This window comes from Acomys russatus, chromosome 11, assembly GCF_903995435.1.
Source record: "Acomys russatus chromosome 11, mAcoRus1.1, whole genome shotgun sequence".
In the NCBI taxonomy this organism is placed as follows: domain Eukaryota; kingdom Metazoa; phylum Chordata; class Mammalia; order Rodentia; family Muridae; genus Acomys; species Acomys russatus.
The window spans coordinates 52665929-52692029 of NC_067147.1; the positions used below are offsets into that span (position 1 = coordinate 52665929).

The 26101-nt window shown below is 41.1% G+C and overlaps 1 protein-coding gene across 1 annotated transcript in view; it reads right to left on the reverse strand.

Moving 5' to 3' along the window:
- LOC127195727 (solute carrier family 5 member 4-like) overlaps positions 1 to 26101 on the reverse strand; it is a 52618-nt gene that overhangs the window by 22574 nt on the left and 3943 nt on the right. Inside the window, exons 3-5 of the mRNA XM_051153261.1 lie at positions 16484 to 16588; positions 14972 to 15031; positions 11424 to 11528 (exon numbers count right to left, since the gene is read on the reverse strand). Coding sequence (XP_051009218.1) covers positions 11424 to 11528; positions 14972 to 15031; positions 16484 to 16588 — 270 coding nt within the window. The remainder of the gene's footprint in view (positions 1 to 11423; positions 11529 to 14971; positions 15032 to 16483; positions 16589 to 26101) is intronic.

Consider the following 26101-nt stretch of genomic DNA (forward strand, 5'->3'; position numbering starts at 1 on the left):
TGGCTCTAAATATTAGCAGCTTCAACTCCCCACAAAAAGACACAGATTAGATCAAAAGGATTGAGAAACTAAAGCCACCTTTCTGTTGTCTTCGAGAGACTCGGCTTTAAAGACAGGCAAGTATCTCAAGCAAGCCGGGCCAGGAAGCTGCTGTTCTAATATCTGATAAAATAGACTTTAAACTAAAACTAATCCAGAGAGATACAATGGATTCTTTGTTGTAATCAAGGGAATATTAACCCAGAAGACATTACAGTCCAGAAAACACACACACACACACACACACACACACACACACACACACACACACACACACACACATTGTGATCCCAAATTAATCATTAAAGAATGCTGCTGGAATCACGGGTTCAGGGGAGCTATTAGTAGTAGTTTCAATACTCTGTTCTCTTCTACAGACAGGTAATTTGGATAAAAATTGAGCAGAGAGACACCAGGATTAAGTGATTCACGGATTAAAATGTACCTAATGAATATCTTCAGAGTATTGTACCCAAACACTAAAGAGCACACAGTCTATGATGCAGGGCGTGGAAGTTTCTCTAAATTGACCTTATCCAGGCAATCTTAACAAACTAAGAACAACTGAGATTCCTCCATGTATCCTAGAAGTTGAGACCAACAAGTGAATCTCAAGTAGTTACAGAAAGTCATGGAAAGGCAGGCGTAGTGGCGCATGCCTTTAATCCCAGCACTCAGGAGGTGAAGGCAGAGGCAGGCGGATCACTATGAGTTCGAGGCTAGCCTGGTCTACAAGTCCAGGACAGCCAAGGCCACACAGAAAAAAACCTGTCTCGAGAAAACAAAACAAAAACAAACAAACAAAAGAAAAGAAAGTCATAGAGATCAAACAACACACTACTGCGTGATGAATGGGTCAATGCAGAAATCAAGAAAGAAAAATAAACATTTTTTAAATGAAATGAAAACATACCACAACTAAACCTCTGGCCAGATTGAAAGTAGTCCTAAAAGGAAATTCTGTAACTCTAAACTCCTACATTAAAAAAAAAAATCAGAACACAAACAAACAACTTTATGGTGCAACTCCAAATTTTGTAAAAAACAAGAATAGCAGAAACCCAAATCCAGTAGAGAGGAAAAACAAAAAAACAAAAAACAACAACCAAAGAGAACAACACAAAGGATCAACGAATCTAAGAGCTGGTTCTTTGTGAAGGTAAAGAAGAGTAACAGACTTTTGGCCCAAACAACCAAAAGAAAGAGATGATGCAAATGAACAGAACCAGAAATGTACAGGGAAATATTATATTAAAACAGACAAATTCAGAACCCATTATATTGTAGCAGACAAATGTAGAGCCCTCCTTCACTGTTGGTGGGATTGCAGACTGGCCCAGCCACTGTGGCAATAAGTGTGGAGAATTCTCAAAAAGCTACAAATAAGTCTACCGTATGACTCGGCCTTACTACTCCTTGGCATATGCCCCAAAGACTCAACAGCCTCTCAACTGTGGTCATTGGCACAGTAGTTGTGTTCAATTCTCAATAGTTTGGGAAATGCTAACAACCTAAACGTCCTTTAACTGATGAATGGATAGTTGAAAATGTGGCATGTATACACAGCGAAATTTTATTCAGCAATAAAGAAAAATGAAATCATGAAGTTTGTGAGAAATGGCTGGAAGTGGAAAATATACAGAATGAGGTAACCAACATGCAGGAAGACAAATGTCTCACATGTTCTCTCTCATATGAGAGGCCTAGCTTCTAATTTATATATACACATAAATAAAATGAATATTAAATAAATTATATATAATAAAAATAAATATAAATAAAAATTACACACACATATAATATACACACAGATATGTACCACTGATATATGAGGGTGAATAGAGGTTATAAAAGCAGAGAGGGTCCCCTAAGCATGGAAATTGGCCTTGGAGAGCTCATGTGGAGAGGGTGATAGAACACATGCAACATGGAGAAAAGGAGGTACTGGGAAGGGAGGGGGGACAAGTAGTAGGTGTGTGTGTGTGAATTCAGTCCAAGCAAAGTACTGTGGAAATGCCCTAGGAGCCCTATTACTCCACATGTGAATTACAAATAATGGTTATCAAAGCCTTTGCACAAAAAGGGGAATGCTCAACATATGGAAGCGGCAGCCTGACAAAGAGGGAAAATATTTATAAACTAGACACTAAAAGAAGTCAACAGCAAAAAACAAAAAAACAAAACAAAACAAAACAAAAAAACCCCACAGGTAAGCAGACTAAAAATAAGCAGATGATCTAAATAAATCATTTTTATAAGGAGAAATACAAATAACGCACAAAAAAAATCTTTAAATTTTACTTATTTTGGTTTTTTTTGTTATGTGTATGTATGCTTTGCCTGAATGTGAGTGTGCTTTCTGCCTGCCTGGTACCAGTGAGGCCAGAAGAGGATTCTGGGTCCCCTGCACCTGGGGGTAAACTGAACCCAGGTCCTCTGAACAGTTAATGCTCTTTACCACTGAGCCATCTCTCCATCCTCAAAAAACTTTTATATTAAGAAAAAGTTGCCGGACATAGTAGTGCAGGTCTTTAGTCCCAGCACTCGGGAGGCAGAGGTAGGTGGATCTCTGTGAGTTTGAGGCCAGCCTAGTCTACAAAGTGAGCCCAGGACAGCCAGGACTGTTAACATAGAGAAACCCTGTCTCAAAAAATAAACGAACAAATGAAAGGAAGGAAGGAAGGAAGAAGGAAGAAGTTAAGCACTGGTTATTATCGGGGAAATGCAAACCCAAACCACACTTAGACACTATATTGTTCAGGTTTGAATAGCTAGTATTAAAGAAACAAAAAGTGACAAAGGCAGTTGAGGATGCAGAGAAGTTTGCCCTTGGTTTTTTGATGTAGTGTTATGCAGCCACCCCAAGAAACTTTTTGTAGGTTTCTGGTAACACTAAAGCTAAACAACCTCCAAGGCATCCAGGCACAAAGCTGTGGAGCATGCAGCAGAGATACCAACATAGCCCCGGTCCAGCCCCGGAGTGTTGAAACACAAGTTGGAGGTACCGCTCAACCCTGAGTGAGTGAGCCAACAGGGAAACCAGGCCCAGGGCTATGGAACACTCCTTGATGATGGTACAGATTTGCCTGAGGCGTCAGAAGGCCACTTATTTCCAGAACAGCAAGGTCTAAAAACAAAACAAGAACTTGAAGCGTGGGGTGCGGAGTGAAAGTGGGTGGGTGGGTGGGTGGGGAGGGGTGGTGGTGGGGGGATGGGGGGGTGCAAGAGTCACCAGGGAAATGAAAGAAACTGGATGCCACTTCAAAAGGACACCTACTGAGTGATTGGGGATCGCTGCTAATTGCACTTTCAGAAACTTCAGAGCAAGAGACCCCGGAGCAGCTGAGCTATGCCAAGAGAGACAGAACCCGGAAGGACCCTAGTACGCATGACTGAAGTCCCTGCAGACAAGAGCCGCAGTATTTGCCCCCTGGAACTCACATTGGCACTTTTGTCAGACCGTCACAGTTCTTACTGAAGTCAAATTTCCCCCTGAGCATGAATCCAAACACATACAAGGAAGCCTCACGCAAAACAACACCAACAGAAAACAGAATAGGGACAAAACAGAAGATACAGACACTCAAACAGGTGCAAAGGTCACATCAAACAACACAAGAAGCATAGCTAATGTACCTGACAAGGCTATAAACCCTACAGTCTGGGAGCCTCTTGGGCACTGCAGGACCAAGACAAAAACAACAGGAGGTACCAGAGATCTCTGAGTTTTTTTTTTTTTTTCAGTTTTTTGAGACAGGGTCTCTTTGTGTTAGCCTTGGCTGTCCTGGACTTGTAGACCAGGCTGGCCTCAAACTCACAGCGATCCACCTGCCTCTGCCTCCTGAGTGCTGGGATTAAAGGTGTGTGCCACCATGCCCGGCCCAGAGTACTATTTAAAAAAAGGGGGAAAGACCAAGCAGAGGACTCAAATAAACAGATAATGAATTTAATTTAATATCTACATAAAAGGAAACGTGAAATCAGTGAAAGACACAGACTAGAAAATGATCAAGGTTGGCAAGAGGGTGAGTTAGCTGGAGGAAAAATCATTAAAAAATATGAAGGAAAACAGTTCCTCCTGCAATGAAATGCAAACACTGAAAAACAACAAATATAAATTCTGGGAATGAAAGAATCAGTTAACCAAATAATTAACTCAACAGGAAACACCTAGCAGGAGAATGAACAGGAAGGATGAAGGTCAAGGCCCAGACAACACTATATGCAGACATCGATCAAGAGGAAAAAAATGAATACAACCAAAACCTTCAAGATTCTTGGAACACACTCAAGAGAACAAAACCTAAGGATCAATGGTACAGAAGAGGAACTGAGATACACGCCTGTGACTCAGACACGCTTTTAATTGATATATGTTGAGAATTTCCTAATGAAGAGAGAGAAAAATGACATTCAAACACAGAAAGTATCTAGAACTCCAAAGAGACACAAGTAGAGGGAACCTCCCCAAAGTACATTAAAATACCAAAAAATTCAAAGAACAGAAACAATAATAAAAGTCTGTAAGGGAAAAGCAACAACTCATACCCAGAGGCAGAAACATTAGAACAGCCTCAAATCTGTTTTCAGCAACACTAAAGACCAAGAAAGCACGAGAAGTTATGTAGGGCCTAGGCATTTATTATAATAATAAAGTCTCAGGGTCATTATTTGGGGAACTGGAATATGGGAGGAAAATTCATAGTTACAAAGATATGTCCCAAGTCTTGAAAGTATATAACTGTGAACTGAGATGCTTACAACCCACAAAAATAACTTTTACAGTAGATGACCAGTGACTAGATTTAAGTCATAGCTACTTCCATTACAATCTTGAGGACCGGAGTTTGGATCCCAATAAGAAGCCAGGGACCTCAGCTATGCTTGCAACTCCAGTTCCTGTGTTCCAGGTGATCAGTGGGGGAGGTGGGGTTTGTTTTGGGGGTGCTGGCTAAAGATCTTGATGCCACTGTCACCAGGAAGGCAGGCACATAGCAAACATATCAAGTCAGCAGCTTACCCTAACGCCTATCATGGTGGAAGCCTTCCTCCTTCAGGATAAATATTTCTGTCCTTTCTCATTAGTCATGCAGGAAAATCCCAAGTAATATGGATGAGATCTCACAAAAAACAAACAAACAAAAAACCAGAGCCCAACCAGAACCTTCTTTGATCTTTATACTGTGGCATTTGTCTGAATACATCTTCCAAAGTCACCTTGTGAATGTATTAAGAATCTCTTGAATTATAACAAAATGACTCCAGCTTCAAGGAGGACAGAGGCAGGAAGATTGTCAAGGCTTGCTGGCTTCCAGGTAAAATAAAATTAAAGTATAGAAAAATAGCTGGAGAAGCCAGGCGGTGATGGCCCATGCCTGTAATCCTAGCACTTGGGAGGCAGAGGCAGGTGGATCTCTGTGAGTTCAAGGCCAGCCTGGTCTACAAAGCGAATCCAGGACAGCCAAGGCTACACAGAGAAACCGTGTCTCGAAAAACAAACAAACAAACAAAAAACCCAAAACAAAAAAACAAAAACCCAACCGCCCCAAAAAACAAACAAACAAAAAACAAAACAAAACAAAGCTGGAGAGATCAAAATATTTCAAGACACAAACGAGTTAAGGCAGCTTATGACAAATCAGCTGTATAGAAAATCCTCCCCCCACCGAAAAAAGCTGTACGTAAGAGAAGAAGAAAGATAATTTTATATATAAGAATATGACACAGTTCCTGAAAACAATAGATTAATGGAGAAGAAGCCAGTCACATCCAACACAGCAAACCAGCAAATACCCAGCACTACCAGGAGAAAAAGGATATAACTAAAATTAACCACCAACCAGAACAACCAAAATAAAACAACAAACAACAGCAAGCCCTCCTCACTCATAATAGTGAACAGAAGTGGCCTTGCCTCTCCAGGTTAAAGACACACCAATGCACTGGATTAAAAAAAAAAACATTGATCTGGTTATGTGCTGACTCCAAGAAACAGACGTATCTGAGAAATACATCTGTAGACTGAGAGCCAAAGGTTAGCAATCCACCAAGCAACAAGAAGCCATAAACAAGCTGGCATAGCAATGGCCATTTCTGATAAAGCAGACTTAAAATCATATCTAACAAGAAGAGATAAAGATGGCAACTAAGTATTGACAGAGGAACAATTCACTAAAGCACATAGACAGCTATTGTAAATATTCATACAGAGACTCTTGCTCTCAGTTTCATAGGAGAACTTTTAACGCATACAAGACCACATATGCCCAGACTCAATAATAGTGGGGGGGGGGGGCCTTTAGTAGTCTATACATGTATAGATCCCTTACAGCAAACGCAGGGAAGGAACCTCAGAGCTAGATTACACTGTAGATCAATTGGCTTGAACAGCTAATAGGGATAAAGATTAGACAGGAAGAACCTATCTATTCTTGAACCTGACGATGACATGGTCTCATAGTTAAAAGACTCCATGGTGTTCACCTTAAGAAAAAAAGGCTACTGGATCTGATAAATATTTTTAATAAGTATCAGGATACAAAGCCAACATATAAAATCCAGTAGCATTATATTCACCAACAGTGAAAAGAAATTGGGAAAAATATCCCATTAATAATAGGCTTGTTGGGGGTGTGGTGGACCACGCCTTTAATTCCAGCACCCAGGAGGCAGAGACAGGCGGATTGCTATGAGTTCGAGGCCAACCTGGTCTACAAAGCAAGTCCAGGACAGCTAAGGCTACACAGAGAAACCCCGTCTCGGAAAACCAAAAACCAAAAACAAAATGATAGCTTCAAAAAATATCTAGAGGGGCTGGTAAGATGGTTCAGACATTAAGAACACTGGCTGCTCTTCCAAAGGTCCTGAGTTCAATTCCCAGCAACCACATGGTGGCTCATAACCATCTATAATGAGATCTGGGCTTCTCTTCTGGTCTGCTGCAGGAAGAAAATTGTTTGCATGATAAATGAATATATCTTTTAAAAAATCTAGGACTAAACCTTACCAAGAAGGTAAAAGACTTCAAAGAGGGGACCCTGAATGAAATATTGAGGAAGACATTGATACTGTAAGAGACAAGAAGGGCCGCACAGACCACTCGGACGCCGTCTCGGCTTAGATACTGATGGTTTATTAGAATGCCTTTTCCAAGCTGATCAATCAGGGCCATAGCAAGGACTTAGGAGCCTAACTGTGACCTCTACCTGTTTTCAGGACAGTCCTTCTACAGAGAAGCCAAATGCAAAAGATATGGGAAGGGCAGGAACACATTTTGGCTAACGGTTCAAACCGATGCTGCACTTTCGGCTAACTAGACAAAGTATCTTCAGATAACCTTTAACCTGATTGGTCCCAAGTGAGATGAGTGAGGTGGTGGTCAGGGTCTTTCAGAGTCTACCCAAAGTGGAGCCGGGTATGTAGATAACAAAAGAGCAGCCAGAGTGCAGCCAGCGGGTAGCAAAGTGTGCGGATAACCCAAGTATGAGTTATGACACTATTAAATCATAGTAAAATATAAGGGCAGCTCAACCCTCTCTCAGGGTCTGCTCGCATAGGTTAACTTGGCTCTTTTGCAGGGTTTGTACTATCAGAGGCAAGGTTAGAAGTTTAAAAATATTTGAACGTATAGGCGAGTACAAAAATTGGCCGCAACAGCTGTGTCTCAAAGCAGGCTTCAGTATTTCGGCCTTCAACAACTGCTACAAAGACTTTCTGTGCTCCTCAGTCGGAAGAACTAATGTGAAAACAGCTGTACCATCAAGTGTAATCTACAGACCCAGTGCAATCCGATCAACATGCCAATGGCGCTCCTCACCGAACTCAAAACACTCCTAACACAGCCAAAGCAATTTTAAACATAAAGGACACAGCTACAATTTTCAAGATTTCCTTGTTTTTAATAGCTGAGTGGTATTCCATAGTGTAAATGCACCACAGTTTCTTTATCCATTCTTCAACTGAGGGACATTTAGGTTGTTTGCAGGTTCTGGCTATTACAAACTGCTATGAACATGGTTGAGCATATGTCCTTGTTGTGTGGAGGAGCATCTTTTGAGTATATTCCAAGGAGTGGAATATTTGGGTCTTGAGGTAGCCCTGTTCCCAGTTTTCTGAGAAAGCGCCAGAGTGATTTCCAAAGTAGGCAAATGGATGGAACTAGAAATGATCATCCTGAGGGAGTTATCCCAGACCCAGAAAGATATACCTAGCCACAAAAATCTTGAAGCACATAATGTAATCATTTGAAAGGACATTCAGGAGCCAATAGGGTATTTGTGCCAAACACAGAAAACAAGTAGAAAACATCCTTATCCATATGTGGATGCTAAATTAGTTGGTCTTATAGGAGAAGAGGATACTGGACACAGAAGACCAGAAAGGGCAGATGGGTAGAGGCAACAGACAGATGCTGCTTGGGCACAAAACACTAAGTTCTACATCGCAGCACTGTTGGGTATTGAACTAATTCTTCATTTCCTTGTCTCTCAGAGATCCTTCTGCCTCTGCCTCTTTATCCATTCTTCGATGTGCTGGGATGATAGGCGTGTGCCACCATGTCCAGCAGGAATTTTTTTGATTGGTGGTTAATGTGGGAGGGTCCAGCCTACTATGGACAGGATCATTCTTGGGCAGGTGATCCTGGATGGGATAAGAAATTAAACTGGGGCTGGAGAGATGGCTCAAAGGTTAAGATCACTGGCTGTTCTTCCAAAGGTCCTGAGTTCAAGTCCCTGCAACCACATGGTGGCTCACAACTATCTATAATGAGATCTGGTGCCCTCTTCTGGTGTGCAGGCAAAATACTGTACAAATAATAAATAAGTAAATACAAAAGAAAGAAAGAAAGAAAGAAGTTAAACTTAAGCCAGATGATGATGGCACACCTTTAATCCCAGCACTTGGGAGGAAGAGACAGGAGGATCTCTGAATTCTAGGCCAGCCTGGTCTACAGAGGGAGTTCCAGGACAGCCAGGGCTACACAGAGAAATCCTGTCTCAAAGAAAAAAATTAAATTGAGCAAGCCAGTAAGCAGCTTTCTTCCACCATGTCTGCTTCAGTCCCTGCCTGGAGTTCCTGCCTCTGGAGGAGTTCCTGCCTGGAGTTCCTGTCTCTGGAGTTCCTGTCTGGAGTTCCTGTCTCTGGAGTTCCTGCCTCTGGAGGAGTTTCTGCCTGGAGTTCCTGTCTCTGGAGTTCCTGTCTGGAGTTCCTGCCTCTGGAGTTCCTGCCTCTGGAGTTCCTGCCTCTGGAGTTTCTGTCTCTGGAGTTCCTGTCCAGGCTTCCCTTCACCATAAGCTGTAAGATGAAACAAACACTTTCCTCTCCAAGTTGCTTTTGGTCACGGTCTTCATTACAGCAGCAGGAAGGACAAGTACACAGATGCCCACGTCTAAATGATCATCCTTTAAAACATGATACCACTTAAAGCACTTGCAGGCAAGCTGGCTCCTGGTGTTGCACCACTGCGGCTGACCACAGACCCTTCACAGCCCCACACACAGGTCCTTGGCTTCTTTGCATCTCCAGTCAGCTCACCAACACCTCATCCCCCCCCCCCTTTTTTTAACCTCATCCCTTTTTATCACCGGAGCCTTCTACTTTGGATGACAACCATTTTAGTTGTCACTCCTTCTTCTTCTTCTTCTTCTTCTTCTTCTTCTTCTTCTTCTTTCTTCTTCTTTTCTTTTTCTTCTTCTTCTTCTTCTTTTCTTTTTCTTCTTCTTTTAAAAATAATTTCTTATTTTTAGTGCATTTGTGTTTTGCCTGCATGCACGTCTGTGTGAGGGTTGCAATTACAGATAGTTGCAAGCTGCCATATGGGTACTGGGAATTGAACCCAGGTCCTTTGGAAGAGTAGTCAGTGTTCTTAAGCACTGAGCCATCTCTCCAGCCCCAAGTTGTCACTCTTCTTGAGCCATGCTCTTTGGAGCCAGAGCTCTAAGCTGTCAGACGTGGAGGGCAGACTGGGTACGTTTCCTGTACAACACAGAAGTACATGACTCCTGACACCCCCAGTCTCATCTGCTTCCCTCTTTCTCTTCAAATTTTTGTTCTCTGCAAGCTATTTCAGTGCTGTCTCCATGAGGATAATTTACAATTCCGTTCATCAGTTTGCTTGTAATAATGAGTCAGCTGAACAGAAAAGCAAAGGTTAAAGGCCAGCTGCTCACTCATAAAAGCTATGACACCCAATGAGTTATAAATCTGAGAATGTATCTTTAGACACAAGCGCACATGGAGCCAACTGCATTTCCCCCACATTCTATCCTGCCTGCCGAATCTTCAATTCTTTCCAATTATTTTCAAAGACACAACTTAAAAAAAAAAATCTTTAAAAAAATATCTTTTAAATTATGTTAACATTTAATTGTGGTATCTACTTGCAGGAGGTAGTTTTAGAAGAAGATAAGGTAAATTAAGAAGAGGAAGTACAATAGGTCAGAGTAATTCCCTCTTCTGGTTCATGTGAAAATGAAAATATTAACCTGGGCAGGTTCTGGAGGAAGAATGAAAGGGCAACTGTGGAGAAAACAGAGGTCAAAATGGCTGCAGAATGGCAAAGGAGAACGCAAAAATGCTCACAGAAGGATAACTTTCAACACTTTATAAATATTCAGTTGGCCCAGAAAGATTACAGAATGAGCAATCTTTCTGCAGCACAGCTACTTCAGTGGCTCTGCAGACTTTGTGACCGCTCTGACCAGCTTCCCACAAGCCCGACACAGTGCCTGCTCACCGCCAAAGACTGATGAACTGCATGCTCCCATTGTTTTTATGTTAGGCAGCTGTGCTCGCATCCGGGGGGGGGGGGGGGGGGGGGGGAGACATTTATTCACTTCCAAACTGATCCCATTTTAACTGATTTGTTTTTAACTCTATTTAAAATTTTTTCTAGTTCACCTTATACAGTGGAAAAAATAGACAGTAAGAGATATGCAATAAATCACTGAATAGCTATCACTTAAAGGAATTTTTTTCCTTTGTATATATCCAATCATCATATCTGCCAGGTGTGCTGTTGCACACCTTTAATCCCAGAACTGGAGAAACAGAGGCAGGTGGATCACTGTGAGCTTGAGGCCAGCCTGGTCTACAAAGCGAGTCCAGGACAGCCAACGCAACACAGAGAAACCCTGCCTCAAAGCAAAAACAAAAACAAAAACAAAGCAACAATCTGAAGCCTAGTAGATGTTCTATACCTCAATTAATAGCCTCTGAAGGTCTCTTTTATCTTGAAAAATGCTTTGTACAAAGAGCTGCAGGAAGTAAAGGCATCTACTTGGCTCCAGGCCATGGAAATACCACCCCACCCCCCACCATTTTCTAATCTTATCTCTCTTTCCAGCAACCTCTTACACTAATATGTCAGGAGGGTGTGAACTCACAGTGATTTTGACGGCCAACATGATGAAGAGAGAGAGAACAGAAAAGTAGATTTGGAGTCTCTTCCCACCAAACCGCTTCTTGAGATATTCTGGCATGGTCATCACCTGCAGAGACAGACATCAACAGGGATTCACCTCCGAGCCTGCATCTGCTAAACAGCCATGGACAGGAAGGTACTGTGCAGGGCGTGTTGGGCATAACCAGGTGGGAAAGGTGGGGTTTCATGGTACAGTTACAGCCTGCAATGAGCCTGGCCACTTGAAGCAGACCATTTAGGGTTGCTTTCCTAGCAGTTACTAGATTCTGTGACCATTGACAAATAGTTTTAAATCTCTTTTTCTTGTATATCAAGTAAGCGAGCCTTCTTTCATTCCTTCCTTCCTTCCTTCCTTCCTTCCTTCCTTCCTTCCTTCCTCCCTTCCTTCCTTCCTTCCTCCCTTCCTCTGTCCTTTCCCCATCGTTTCTTCATTTCTTCCTCCTTCCTTCCTTAAGACACTCTTAACAATGTAGTCTAGGATGATCTTGAACTCATAACCTTCGGGCTTCTAATTCCTGAGTGCTGAGTTATGGTACACATCACCATTCTCAGCTCTAGTATGGATTACTGTCCGTGTAGACATTAAGTGCCTACAATTCCAAATGACTTATAGATATAAATTTGCATTATTCTCAGTAGTAATGCTACAGCCTTTAAGAGCTGCGGTTGAGTGTTAATTCAGAAAATGGCTGTTCTGGCAAGAGATCACATCCAAAGACCTTCTAGATCTGTGTGATCCTGCTGGCAAGCGATCACATCCAAAGATCTTTTAGGTCTGTGTGATCCAGCTGGAATACAACCACGCCTTTAATCCAAGAGATAGAGGCAAACAATTCTGAGTTCAAGGCCAGCCTGGTATAGAGCAAGTATCAGGTAAAGAAAAATTTTGGTCCAGGCATGGTGGAACATGCCTTTAGTCCTAAACAAAAATGAAGTTAGTTTATAGGAGGAAGGGCCTATGTTTGAACGTGATATCTAATTGAGTGGCAGAAAAGGTGACAAATCAGAGAAAATTTGACAGAATAGGACATGTCCAACTTTTAAGAAAAGAGAGAGAGGGCAGGGAAGCTACTTAAAAGGTAGTTTTACAGAGAGAGGAGGAGGTTTTACCAGGACAATAATAGAGAGATGAGTTCCAGAGAGAGAACTCAGGTGAAGATGGAACGAACCAGAAAATGAGAAGAAGCCAGAAGATTAGAGCAGATTGCTGAGTTAGTTTGAGGCTAAGCAGAGCAATTCCAGGCCATCAGAGAAGTCAGATTAAGTAAGTTAACTGGGAGAAGAGTTTGAGCCAGAACAGTTGAGCTGAACCAGCCAGCCCAGAGCTCAAAAAGAACAAGCAAGAGTGAGCTTATTAATCAGTAAGTCTCAGAGGTTGAAAACATTCTAGGCCTAGGTTAGATTATACAGAGGCTAGAAGCTTCCAAGCTTCTAGGACTAGGCCTAGGTTAGCACAGGGAGGCACTAAGCTTATGAGACAACAACTAAAACAGGAAAATAAAAGTTACTTTTACAAAGAGCAACATTATTTGTAAATAAGAGGCCCCAATTGTGTGTTGTGTTGGCTACTCTTATGTTAACTGGACACAAGTTAGAGTCACTTGGGAAGAGGCACAGCCTCAATCAAGAAAATGCCTCCAGGAGGTTGGCACATAGGCAAGCCCGGGTACACTTTCTTAATTAATTATTAAATAATTAATAGACACACATTAATTATCCCAAGAGGGGCAGTGCCACTCCTGAGACCATAGTCCTGCATGGTACAAAAAGTAGGCTAAGAAAAACCATGGTGAGCAAGCAAGTATGCAGCAGGATGCCTCCATGGCCTCTGCTCCGGTTCCTGCCTCCAGGTTCCTGCCTCCAGGTTCCTGCCTTCAGGTTTCTGCCATGCCTTCCTTCAGGGATGGTCTGTGATGTGCAAGTGTCAGTAAACTAAACTCCTTTCTCCCCATGCTGTTTATGGCCATGGCATTCTATCACAGCAAGAGGGACTCTAACTGAGACATACAGTGAAGAGTTTTTCCAGTGTCTCCAATAAGACTTTGGAGCTGCTTCTAAAATGACCTCAGACTTTGGAACCATTACCATGGACTGAGTGTGTTTTATATTGTGAGGCAGGCACTCTCTTTGGAGACCAGGGACAGAATTTTATGACTTGGGTGATGTGTCTCCCAAAGGTTTTGTGAGGTTCAAATTTGGCGTCCCATGTAGTGGTGTTGGGATTGGGCCATCGGTGCAAGGTGGGGCCGAATGGGAAGACAGTTCGGCACCGGGAGCTCCAGCACCACAGGTGGATTATGCTGTTCTTATAGAGTGAGTGAGTTCTTTAGAGACTGGTGGCTATAAAGCAAGTACACGGTACACGCTTGACTCCTTCTCCATGTGATAATTTTATTTTCCATTTTTCCACTGTATTTTGATGTAGCAGTGGCTGAAGTGTCTCAGGTAACATCTGGTTTGACCTCCATGACTGTGAGCTAAATGAACGTGTTTTTTTTATGAAGTACACTGCATTTGGCCCCTTGATGGATACGCAAAACAACTAAAACACACTCCAAACACCCATTTCCAAAGTGAATCTTTCCCCTCTTAACCCATCACTTGGCTCCTCTATGTGGTTTCTAGCTGCACTGATGGAGGTCTCACGGCTCCAGAACATGAAGCTTCAAGTCTTCAAAGTGTCATAAAGCCTCTCTCTTTCCCCCTTTGCTTTTTATCTGGCATCAAACTTGTTACCTTTGTTGCAGGAAGCTCTAGCTTTCCGTTTTCCCTTTCCTACAAAACCATGAGCTATGATGTCTTTTTAGAAGTGTCTCCCACAGGCCTGATATTCGGGCTCATTTTCCTCTCAGTTGATTGAGTAGAGCTTCCAAAAACAGGGATCTAGTCAAGATCCTCGAGTTTCGGGAAGCCTGTGCGGCTCACTTCCCAGGAGCTGAGAGGACACATATCTATTGTAATTAATCCCCCCCCCCCCACCCAACACACACATACATGCAAACCCAACTTCATCTTCTACCATACTTCCAATATTTGCTCTCTATTTTTTATTTATTTTTTTTCTCTCTATTTTTTTTTAACTGACCTCCAAATAATGGAAGATCTTGCATGATGTTTAGTTTCTGTACGTTTTCTCTAGCACTCTTGGGTCTGACACTTTCTGCCTACAAGGGCGATGCCCCTCAGGATAATGCCAGACCATTACTGGTTCCTTCCTATAAACTCCCCTGAGAGCACATGGTGGTCCTCAATTCAGGCCCTGCACCAGGTAAAGACAACCACAGTGGCCATTCCACAGAGCCACACAGAGTCAGAGTCCTCACCCACCTGTGGTCACATTCTGCACAGAACTTCCCAGGAAAGAAATGGAACTTTTATCACCTGCACATTTTTAGCGGTAGACCATGTGAAGAAGGTTGAGTATTGAGTTTCACTACAAAGACGTTAGCGAAGAGAAGCGTACTGGAGATTCCTTCTGGAAGACCCACTTGTAGGTCTGTGAATACTCACCCCTGCCTTGATGTAGATGGGGACAAACACCCACCCAAGAACTAGCACCATAATCAGGGCCTGTAAGAAACCAAGAAAAGAACGTTAGAGTCGAAAAGGCATTGCTTGTGAGATGTAGGCCATAGAGTAGAAAAACAGCAAAAACCAAACCAACCAACCAACCAACCAGGACAAACCAAAATAACTATTTTTATTAAATCTTGTCCCACCGAAACAGTTAAGATCTTTGGACAACTGTCCTTCCTTTCCTCCCTGTTTATGATTCAGAAGCCAACACTTTCTGAGACATAGGATGTGACCCAAGGCATGAGGTGAAAGATGATCAGACAACATGGCAGAGTGGGGCATACTTGGGCCACTGGAAAAGCATAAAACATTTATGACAAAGTGTTGCCCTTGGATGGCAGGCTGTGAGCATGATATTCTTGAATAGGTAAAGCAATCAAAAGGGCATCCCAAGCTATTTGGAGATTCTTGGTGCTAATCATATCTCCCCAGAGAAAACATCAGCAAAGACATAACCAGTCGTTAACTTGTGGTGCTTGTGGGTTCTTGACAGGTGTAACCATATTTCCTCAGCAACCCAGCGAGCCAGCGACTCTAACCAGTTTTCCTTGTCATATAGAGGTGGAAACCACACCTTGTGCAGATTAGACAAGCACAGTGTCACAGTCTAAAGGAGGACAGCTGAGCTGCAGCCTGAGAGTTTCATCCAAGAGGGCCAATGGAACGTGACTCTAGAGGCAAAGTTTACGGTGCTATCAGAACCAAACACTGGCCAAAGGGCACATCTGGAGGCCGGGTGTATATTGGAGGCTTTCCTGCTACCAGCGTCAAATTAAAAGAAATATGTATCAAGGGAAGAGCGAAGGTGTTTATGAAGACTCTCAGTCATTCCTAAGTCCACTTGGGGATGGTCTGTCTAAACTTTGACCATGGTCTGACTTTCTTCTGCATTAGTGTCTCCCCCTCACCAGCATGCACACACTACACATACAAACATTGTGCGGAAAAGATAAGCTCAAGTTCCTGTAGCATGTGCCAAGTCCCCTCTATTATCTATGTGAGATTCCTCCCAAAGGATCCCTCAGGACACTATGCACGATTTTCTCCTGGTGTTTTTATTACTGGGTTTATTTGTAAGCATCTCAGAAGGGTAACCACTACTTTTGTATTTTATATAGTTGATTTCTAGAAATATAGGATCTAGGAAGGAGAGAGAAAAATTGAAGCTACAATTGATCAATGGGGGAGTGATAATGGCTGTTGAGTTGTAGACAAGATGGTTTTTTGGCAGGAGTAACTTCAGAAGAATGATCACAGAATCAGTAATGCTGTGGTCAACGGTCCAGAGATGCTTAAAGGCAAAAAAGTGGACTAACAAAGAAAAGCAGAAATAAAAGTAAAGAGGAGTGCATCTTCTGTAGACTTTTTGGAATATCTAGAATATGAATTTGATTGAAATAACGTCATATGGGCTTGCTTTAAAGGAAAGCCTTTGACAGCACTTACATTCCATTCCACTGCGGCGGTAGCGATTCCTGAAGCTGCTCCTGTCCCAGCCAAGCCCACAAAGTGGTTACTGCCAATGTTACTGGCAAAGAGAGAAGCGCCCATCTGAAATGCAAGAGAAGAGAGTGTGGGTGGAGTTAAAAGAACCAAAGTAGAGCTATTGACAGCAGAGTTGATGCCATGTTTAAATTTCTTCTTAGAACAGGATTCCACCAACTTCAGCTCATTGTCTGAAATTATGTGTGTTTGTGTGTGTGTGCATGCATGTAATTTTGGAGGAGTACATTTTACTGAACAACAAGAAGAAAATAAAAAGACTACACAGGGTGTATCACTGAATTTTGCTTGTTTGTTTTGCTTTTTGGTTTTTTTTTGAGACAGGGTTTCTCTGTGTAGCTTGCCTGTCCTGGATTCACTTTGTAGAACAGACTGGTCTTGAACTCACAGTGATCTGCCTACCTCTGCCTCCCTGAGTGTTGGCATTAAAGGTGTGTGCCACTGAATAAAAATTAAAATATCCTTCAATGGATTTCTTTAAAAATTGCCTTATAGCAGTAGCCCTCATCCTTTTTAATGCTGTGATCCTTTACGACAGTTCGTTGTGCTGTGGGGACCCACAACCATAAAACTATTTTGTTGTTACTTTATAACTGTAATTTTGCTACTGTTATGAATTGTAATATAAATATCTGGCATACAACTCCCAATGGGTTTATAACCCACATGTTGAGAGGCAGAGCAAGCAGCCAGTTGATGGGGAGTGAATATAGGGAAAAAACCATAGAGAGGAAGAGGAAGTCAGAAGGATAGATAAAGAGACACAGAAAGGAGGGACATGCAATTTGTGGCCTTTTTGGAGACAGTAAGGGGAAGGAGCCTTTTCCTTCAGGGACGTTGGCTGAGGAGGAAGGTCAGCTGGCTGATTTCTCTGCCATTTAGGCTAGCAGGCTTTCACCCTAGAATCTGGCTCCCAAATTTTCATTGGTAAAATTGAACGATTGAGATTTTGTTAAAAACAATGTTTGGTACTCCAATGCATGGCATGACCACACAGACAAATAAACCACACCAGCTGGGAACAAACTGAGAAACTATCAGATTTGGTAAGTCACCTGGAAAGTCCTCAAGGAGAGAGTTAAGGATGAGAAATACCATAATACAAGTGTTAGAACCCTGTATAGTGCTACTTTAGATAGCTTGAAAATAGAAGCAGAAAATGAATAGCCAAATGACTTAACTGAAATAGGCTTGATACTGGTTATGATTATTTTCATTTTGGTATTTCATATTTTATCTTTAATAGTTGTAGTGGATTTCAGTGCTTTCTCAAAGGAAAAAAACTTTAAAAATAAACAATAAGCTTTAGAGATGCAGGAAAGAGAAAAACATGAAAAATGGATTGATAAGATAGAAGCCTTAGAAGAAAAATTAGAGAGACTTATAAATAAAAATGAGAAAAATACTCAGACAGAGACAGAGGAATTTAGGGAAGAAGCTACTGCGCCACCACATGATGAAACTGAAGAGGAGCAGCCCAAGGTTGTTAGAAAAACCAACCTTAGTTTATCAAGTTACTACACAAGACCTACCATCAGGTGATAGGAACATCCAAGGTTATAAAGAAGTTAAATGGAATCCTATAGACATATTAAAATTAAGGAGATTTTAAGGAAGCAATCATTTCATACGATATGCATTCACCCTGTGTGAAGCACATATTATATTCGTAGACAACTCAGAACAGAATTCTCTCTCAAGATTGGAAAGATTTGGCAATATTGGAAGCTGGTCCTCAGTTACAGTGGTGAATATGGTGGAAAGAAGAAGTTAGAAAATGGAATGGGGCTAGAGGTATTAATATTTGCCAGGATCAATTGCTGGGTGAAGATCAACATGCTGAGTTACAAACCCAGCTTGAATTTGACAATCACACCTTGGTGCTATGTCATTTAGCAGCTTTAAATGGTTGGGGAAAGATTGACGAGCCAGGAAAGAGGTCCGAGTCATTTACTAAAACTGCGTAGGGCCCAAAAGAAGTCTTCACTGATTTTTTGCAATGATCAACTTCAGCTGTAAATAGAATGGTTTCAGATTCAGAAGCCAGACAAATATTAATTGAATCTTTGGCTTTTGAAAATGCCAACTCAGAATACAAAAGATTGATTAGACCTTTAAAGACAAACTTAACACCAAAAGATGAATGGATTAGAAATATAGCTGATATTGGAGCTCACGTTTACGATGCTACTCTGATAGGAAAAGCAATTTCTGAAAGTCTTAAGAAAAATCAAAATGTCAGATGTTTTAATTGTAGTAAGCAAGGTCATTTGAAAAGGGACTGCAGGCAAAGTGTTCCTAGAAATAATGTCTTTTTCCGGAGTGTGCGGAAGGTGTGCAGAGGCCAGCACTGGACTATTGAATGTAGATCAACAACAGGCAGGCAAGGCAGCCCTTTGCCGTGGGAAGATGCCCTAGGGGACCCCCTGGGGCCCCAACATAAAATTTGATTCAATTATTCCCTTTCAGTGTTAGAGAAACTCACCCACAGAGCAATTAAAAGATTTAATGTTGAACTTCTTTTTATGAAACAGTGTTTGTTTCTCTTAGCTTATTTCTTTTCTGTTTTGTTTTGTTTTGATTTTTTGAGACAGGGTTTCTCTGTGTAGCCCTGGCTGTCCTGGATTCACTTTGTAGACCCGACTGGCCTCGAACTAACTTCAATTTGCCTGTCTTTGCCTCCTGAGTGCTGTGATTAAAGGCATGCACCACCATGCCTGGCTCTTAGCTGATTTCTTTTTCTTTCTTTTTTTCCTCTTTTTTCATAAATGTATTTCTTTATATCATGACCTCAGCTGCCCCTTCCTCCTTTCCCCCAAGTCCTGCCCTCTTACCTCCTCTCCCCCATCTCCCCGTTCTTTCCCCTAAGAAAAAGGAAGGCCTCCCCTGAGTGTCAACCCCTCCTTGGAGGGCCAAGTTGCAGTAGAACTAATACTTCTTCTTCTGTTGAGGCTAAACAAGGCATCCCAGTTCAGAGGATGTAAAGGCAGGCAACAGAGTCAGAGACAGCCCCTGTTCCTGCTGTTACACGTCCAACATGAAGACCAAGCTGCACATCTGCAACACATGTTTGGGAGTCATAGGTCCATGCCATGCATGCTCTTTGGTTGTTGGTTCAGTCTCTGTGAGCCCCAGGTTAGTTGGTTCTGTAGATTTTCTTGTGGTGTCCTTGACCTCTTTTGGAGTGTTCTTTTTAAACTACATTCTGGGAATTTCTCACATCCTGGGAATTTCTAGGACAAACTCCTAACAGGTTATGTGTTTCATCGCTAGATGTGATCTATCATGTCTTTTCTCATAAAGAAGCTGAAGAATACAATGTGCAGGTACCATATTTCAAAGGTGGGCTGGGAGCAGTAGAGGTGATGGCAAACATGGCTTGGTGTCTCCTAAGACTGGTCTAGCTGTCTTTTTCCAGTGAATGCTCCTCATCTTTACAGTCAGTATATTGGGCCCCACCAAGGTCATTTGTGCTGATGTCTTCATATGCAGGGCTCCTTTCTTAGGTAACCAGCATCAACTCTAAGGGACTTGGACTCCTTGATTTCATGTCATCTTCCACTCTGTAGAGAGTGATAGCCTGTGCCCACCTTAGCTTATTTCTTAACCTGGCTATCACACAAATAATTGAGACTCTTGTATGTTTGTTTAAAAATAGGCTTCGCAACAACAATCTTGAGCAGTTTAAGTCTGTTCTTAACCCTCCATGCTATCCTGTCTTACTCCCAGCAGACATCCCAGTGATATTTGCACTTTGCAGCTTTCCTTGGCTCCAGCTCCTTCCTCCTGATCTTTCTTGGATCTGTACCTGTGGCTCAATTCTGCTTCCTCTCCTAACTCCTCCACCCCCTTGGCTGGCAGGAAGTCCAGCCCTGTTCTCTTCCCTGCTCACAGACTGGCTACAAGCTGCTTTATTGATATAACAGGGGGACAACCGGGGAGTAGAGTTTACACAACATTTAGACAGGAAATCAGAATTTAAATTACACAATAACCTTATGCCTATATTTCCACCTTTTAGTCTAATAAAAGGCTCTGTTTTCTTACAATAACAAACTATATGTAATATAACAATTATGAAAATTATTAGGTAAAACTTACATTTGTATAAAGTATTTTACTATCTACCAATTTTTATCATCCTAAACAATTAACTGTGAGACTATAACTATATAGTCTTCAACCCCATCAAAGACTTAAGAAGGAATAAATATTACATAACTATGTAGGAAGTGTAGTCAAGCAGTTTCCAAAAGTGTAGATACGACAGAGGTACTCAGCCGCCTGGACAGTCCCTCAACATTTTTCTACAGCATTAGAGTGTCATCATTTTTAGCCTTCTGGCCCAGAATACTTGACAGACTTTTTTTTAAAGGTCAAATATAAAAGAGTCTCAATTATTTGTGTGATAGCAGGTTAAGAAAAAAGCTAAGAGAAACAAATGCTGTTTTATAAAAATAACTTCAACACTTTAATGCCTAGTGTTAAAAACACTACTGCTCTGGATGTAATGAAAGACAGAATAGCTTCAGTAATTAAAACAAAACAAAAACTCAAGAGAGACCAGAAAACAAATATTTTGACAAACTTCTATAAACAATCAAAGAGCAAAGCTAAAAAAAAAAAAAAAAAAAAAAGGCATTGAAATTGAAGGTTTAATAGACACAAAAACAGATATAGCAATAATTTCACCAAAATCTTAGCATCCAGATTGGCCTCTTCAGGAGCTAAGTATTCAGAGTCTAGAGACTGGAACTTTATCTCAAGTAAAGCAAAGTGCAAAATGGGTTAAGTGTATAGGGTCAGAAGGACAAATAGGAAAATTAAAGCCATACATGGCTAATATAGCCATGAATTTATGGGAACATGATTTGTTACAGCAATGAAAAACACAGATTAACATTTCTCCAACTTCAGAAACAATCTATAAAATAAAGAATACTTCTCAGAAAACATTAAAAGATGTTATCAAGAACAGTCACAGAGCTGGGCATGGTGGTGCACGCCTTTAATCTCAGCACTCGGGAGGTGGAAGCAGAGGCAGACTGATCACTGTGAGTTCGAGGCCAGCCTGGTCTACAGAGTGAGTCCAGGACAGCCTGGTCAGATTGTATATAAGCAGGTATAACACTTGCTCATCTTTCAGATGTACCTACCACCATACTCTTAAAAATAGCTAACTGACAAGCCTGTATGGGTGGAACAACGGCCTATTCGAAAAGAAAAATTACAGGTAGTTGGACAGCTGGCATAGGAGCATCTAATGCTAAACACATTGAAGAATCTACCAGCCCCTGTTTGTTATAAGAAAGAACTTAAGAAAATGGAGGATGTTAACAGATGTAAGAGCGATAATTAAGATGATTCAGCTAATGAGCTCTTTATAGCCTGGAATCCCATTGCCTTCTTCCTTGCCCTAGTTATAGCCTCTGACAGTAATTGATTTAAAAGACTGCTTTTTCACAATTCTTTTTGCATGAGCATGATATGGAAAGGGTTGCTTTCTCAGTGTCTACTTATAATAATAGTTGTCCAATAAAGAGGTATTATTGGAAAGTCTTACCACAAGGAATGTCAAGTAGTCTTACCACATACCAATATCCTGTAAAAAGCCATTAGAAATAATTCATAAACAGTTTGCTCAATATAAAACTTACTATTATATGGATGATATTTTACCCGCTGATGCAGATGCAGATACCTTAGGGGAAAATGTATTATGCAGTAAAGAGAAGTTTGTTTTGCTGGGGATTATAAATTGCTTTTGAAGTAATACAAAGAGCAGATTCTATCGATTATCTAGGATATAAGATACGTTTACAGAAAACTTGACCACAGAAGGCACAAACCAGGAGAGATCAATTACAAACTCTTAATAATTTTCAAAAATTGCTGGGAGATATTAGCTGGCTACAGCCCATAATTGGATTAACTAGTCAAGGGCTAAGTAACCTATTTCAAACCTTCAAGGTGACAAGGACTTAAATAGTTCAAGAAAATCATCAGCTGAGCCTGGGAAAAAAACTGACCCTGGTAGAAAACAAATTACAGGCTGCACATGTGGATCACTTGGATCCAAAGCTAGATTGTGTTTTGCTTACTTTGCCTTCTCCCAAAGGAAATCTTATGCAGAGAGAAGATAATGTCGTAGAATAGGTATTTCTAGCACACAGAATAAAAAAATTAAAGATCTAAGTAGAAAAGGCTTCTGAATTGATTTTGAAAGGAAAAATGAGAACTCGTCAATTAGCAGAAATAGATGCAGCAGAAATTGTGGTACCCTTTACAAATGCTGAAATTGCCTCATTATGGGCAGAAAATAAACATTGGCCAAGAGCTTGCAGCAATTATTATTATTTTTATTTTGTTTTGTTTTATTTTATTTTTTGCAGTAATTATTTTTGGGAGAGATTAACAACAAATATCCCCAAGGCAAGAGACTTCTGTTTATAAAAAGGACTAATTAGTGTTGAGCCCTGCTCCTTTTGGGTAGAATAACTATAGATATTTTCATTTCATACCCACCAGCCACGTCATCTCAGCTCATTGCTGATGTAAAAAAATCTCTGTACAATGTCAGGTTGACCAAAACTATGTTTATAATCAGCGTACCCTGTGGCCTATTAATCTGTAAAAATCCTCCTACTACAAGCCCAGCTGCCCCCAACTACCAGGCACACTTTCGAGGTTAGCTAGAACTTATTGTTAGCAAAATATCTTGAGTTGAAGCTCACCAGCCAGTTCCACCATCCACCCCCTACCCCACCCCCCAGTATGAGCTAATTTCGGTTTTCACCTTTAAATATGCAATATGATTTCCCCTCAAGGATACAGTTCAGATCCCAAGTTGCTCACCTCCCTAAGCTCAGAAAATAAAGCTTTCACTTTAAGCTTCTGAGTCTGAAGTGAGTTTTGTTTTTTTTGTTTTGTTTTGTTTTGTTGGTTTTTTTTTTTTTTTTTTTTTTGGCTTCTACCCTGAACCCAACAATTAGAATCTCCTTCACATAGTAAAAGGGATTTCTGGAGCCCCTACTGTTTTTTCTTTCTTTTAAAATTTAATCACTTTTTAGCCTGATACCAGCCTCCTCTCCTATCTCCTCCCAGTCCCACCCTCATGCCCCCTCCTCCCATTCCCCTCTCTCCTTCTTGTCAGAAAAAGAGGGCCCTAAGGAGTACCTACCCACCTTGGCAGCTCAAGTCATAGCAGGACTAAGCACATCCTCTCCACTGAGGCCAGACAAGGCAGCCCAATCAGGGGAAATAGATTCAAAGGCAGGAAACAGAGTCAGAGGCAGCTCCTACTCCCATTATTAAGGGGCTCACATGATGACCATGCTGCACATCTGTTACATATGTGTAGGGGGTCTAGGTCCAGCCCACGAGAGCTCTTTGGTTGGTGGCTCAGTCTCTGTGAGCCCCCATGGGTCCAGGTTAGTTTACTCTGTAGGTTCTCTTGTGGTGTTTTTGACCTCTCTGAATCCCTCAACTCTTCTCCCAATTCCTCCCAAAAAAAGCCTCTCTGAACTTGCCCTATTGTTTGGCTGTGGGTCTCTGCATCTGTTTCCATCAGCTTCTGAATGAAGCCTCTCAGAAGGCAGTTATGCTAGGCTGTAAGCATAGCAGAGTGTCTCTGATAGTGTCAGGGCTTGGTTTTCTCCCATGGGGTGGGTCTCAAGTTGGAGCACCTACATTTTATACTGATATAAAAATTTCATGAAAGGTAGGGTATAAGTCAGGAAAAGTAAATAAAGTGGCTCAGAGCCCTTATGATTCCGTTAAAAAAATCAGAGCTATATACCAGGCTTATGGTATTATTAGATTTTCCTAAATCTGTTAATATAGTTACTGATTCTCAATACATGGAAAGAGCTGTTTGATGCTGAAACCGCTGAAACACAGATGATTCAGAATTAACTTCACTATTTATTCAACTGCAACAAATAATCAGAAATAGAAATTACCTATTGTATATAACACATATCAGATCATGTATGGGTCTACCAGGATCTCTAGCACAGGTAATGATGAAATTGATTAGCAATTAATAGGAAATGTTCTAGAAGCCTCAGAATTTCATAATGAACACCATGTTAATAGCAAAGTTAAAAAGAAAAGAATTTTCTATTACTTGAAAACAAGCCAAGGAAATTGTAAGGGCATGTCCTACTTGTTCTTTGTATAACTAAACTCCATATCCTGCAGGAAGTAAACCAAAAGGAAGCCAAAGAAATGAATTTTAGCAAATGGATGTGTTTCAATTTGCAGAGTTTGGAGAATTAAAGTATGTGCACCATCCCATAGATAAATAGTCAGGATTTCAATGGGCGACTGCTTTAAGTTATGAAAAGGCTGATTCTGTAACTACACATTTATTTGAAGTTATGGCCATTATGAGGACACGTGTACAAATTAAGATTGACAATGTTCCATGTCTCTAGTAAAAGGAAACGTTTTTTGCATATTACAATATAAAACATATTACAAATATACAACACATGATTAGCAGTTATAGAAAGATCTAACTACACTTTAAAAGATATGCTTAGGGCTTGAGAGATGGCTCAGCAGTTAAGAGCACTGTCTGCTCTTCCAGAGGTCCTGTGTTCAATTCCCATCTACCACATGGTGGCTCACAACCATTATACTGGGATCTGATGCCCTCTTCTGGCCTGCAGGTGTACATGAAGATAGAGTAGTGTCTACATAACATAAATAAATAAATCTTTAAAAGATATACTTAATAAGCAGAAAGTGGTAATAAAGACACCCAGAGATAGATTATTTAGTTATTACTAACTGTAAATTTTTTTTCGAGACAGAGTTTCCCTGTGTAGCCTTGGCTATCCTAGACTCACTTTGTAGACCAGGCTGGCCTCGAACTCACAGCGATCCTCCTGTCTCTGCCTCCTGAGTTCTGGGATTACTTTAAAATTTTAAAATGCTCTTTTGTTTTGTTTTATGAGACAGGGTTTCTCTTGAAGTCCTGGTTGTACTGGACTCACTTTGTAGACCAGGCTGGCCTCGAACTCACAGAGATCTGCCTGCCTCTGCCTCCCAAGCGCACCACCATGCCCAGCTCAAAATTTTAAAATGCTAACGAAAAAGAAACAACAGCTGCAGAGAGACATTGGATAGTAGAAAAAAACCCTGCTGAATTAGGTTGACCTGTATATTTTAAAGGCGTGTTGACTTCAGCACGGAAACCAGGATATGTGTTAAGTTGGGGAAGAGGCTTTGCCTTTGTTTCTACAGTAGGAGAAAAGCTGTGGATGCTATCAAAACTGGTAAAGATTAAATTCGAACAGGAGAACTCTCCTGAATAAGAGCGGTGATAGTTCATCAGACAGCTTAGTCATTCAGTCCAAACTAACTTATAAAAACTAACAAATGCCTTTCATTTGGTCAGGCATGAAAAAATAAAAATAAAAAATAGTAATATTTTCAAATGATAATTTATCAAAGGCACACTTGCTTTATTGACATGAAATGAAAAATAGGTTACCTTAAGCCATGTGTCTTAACTCCATGTTAGAATGTTAGACTGTAGATGGCTGGCCCACA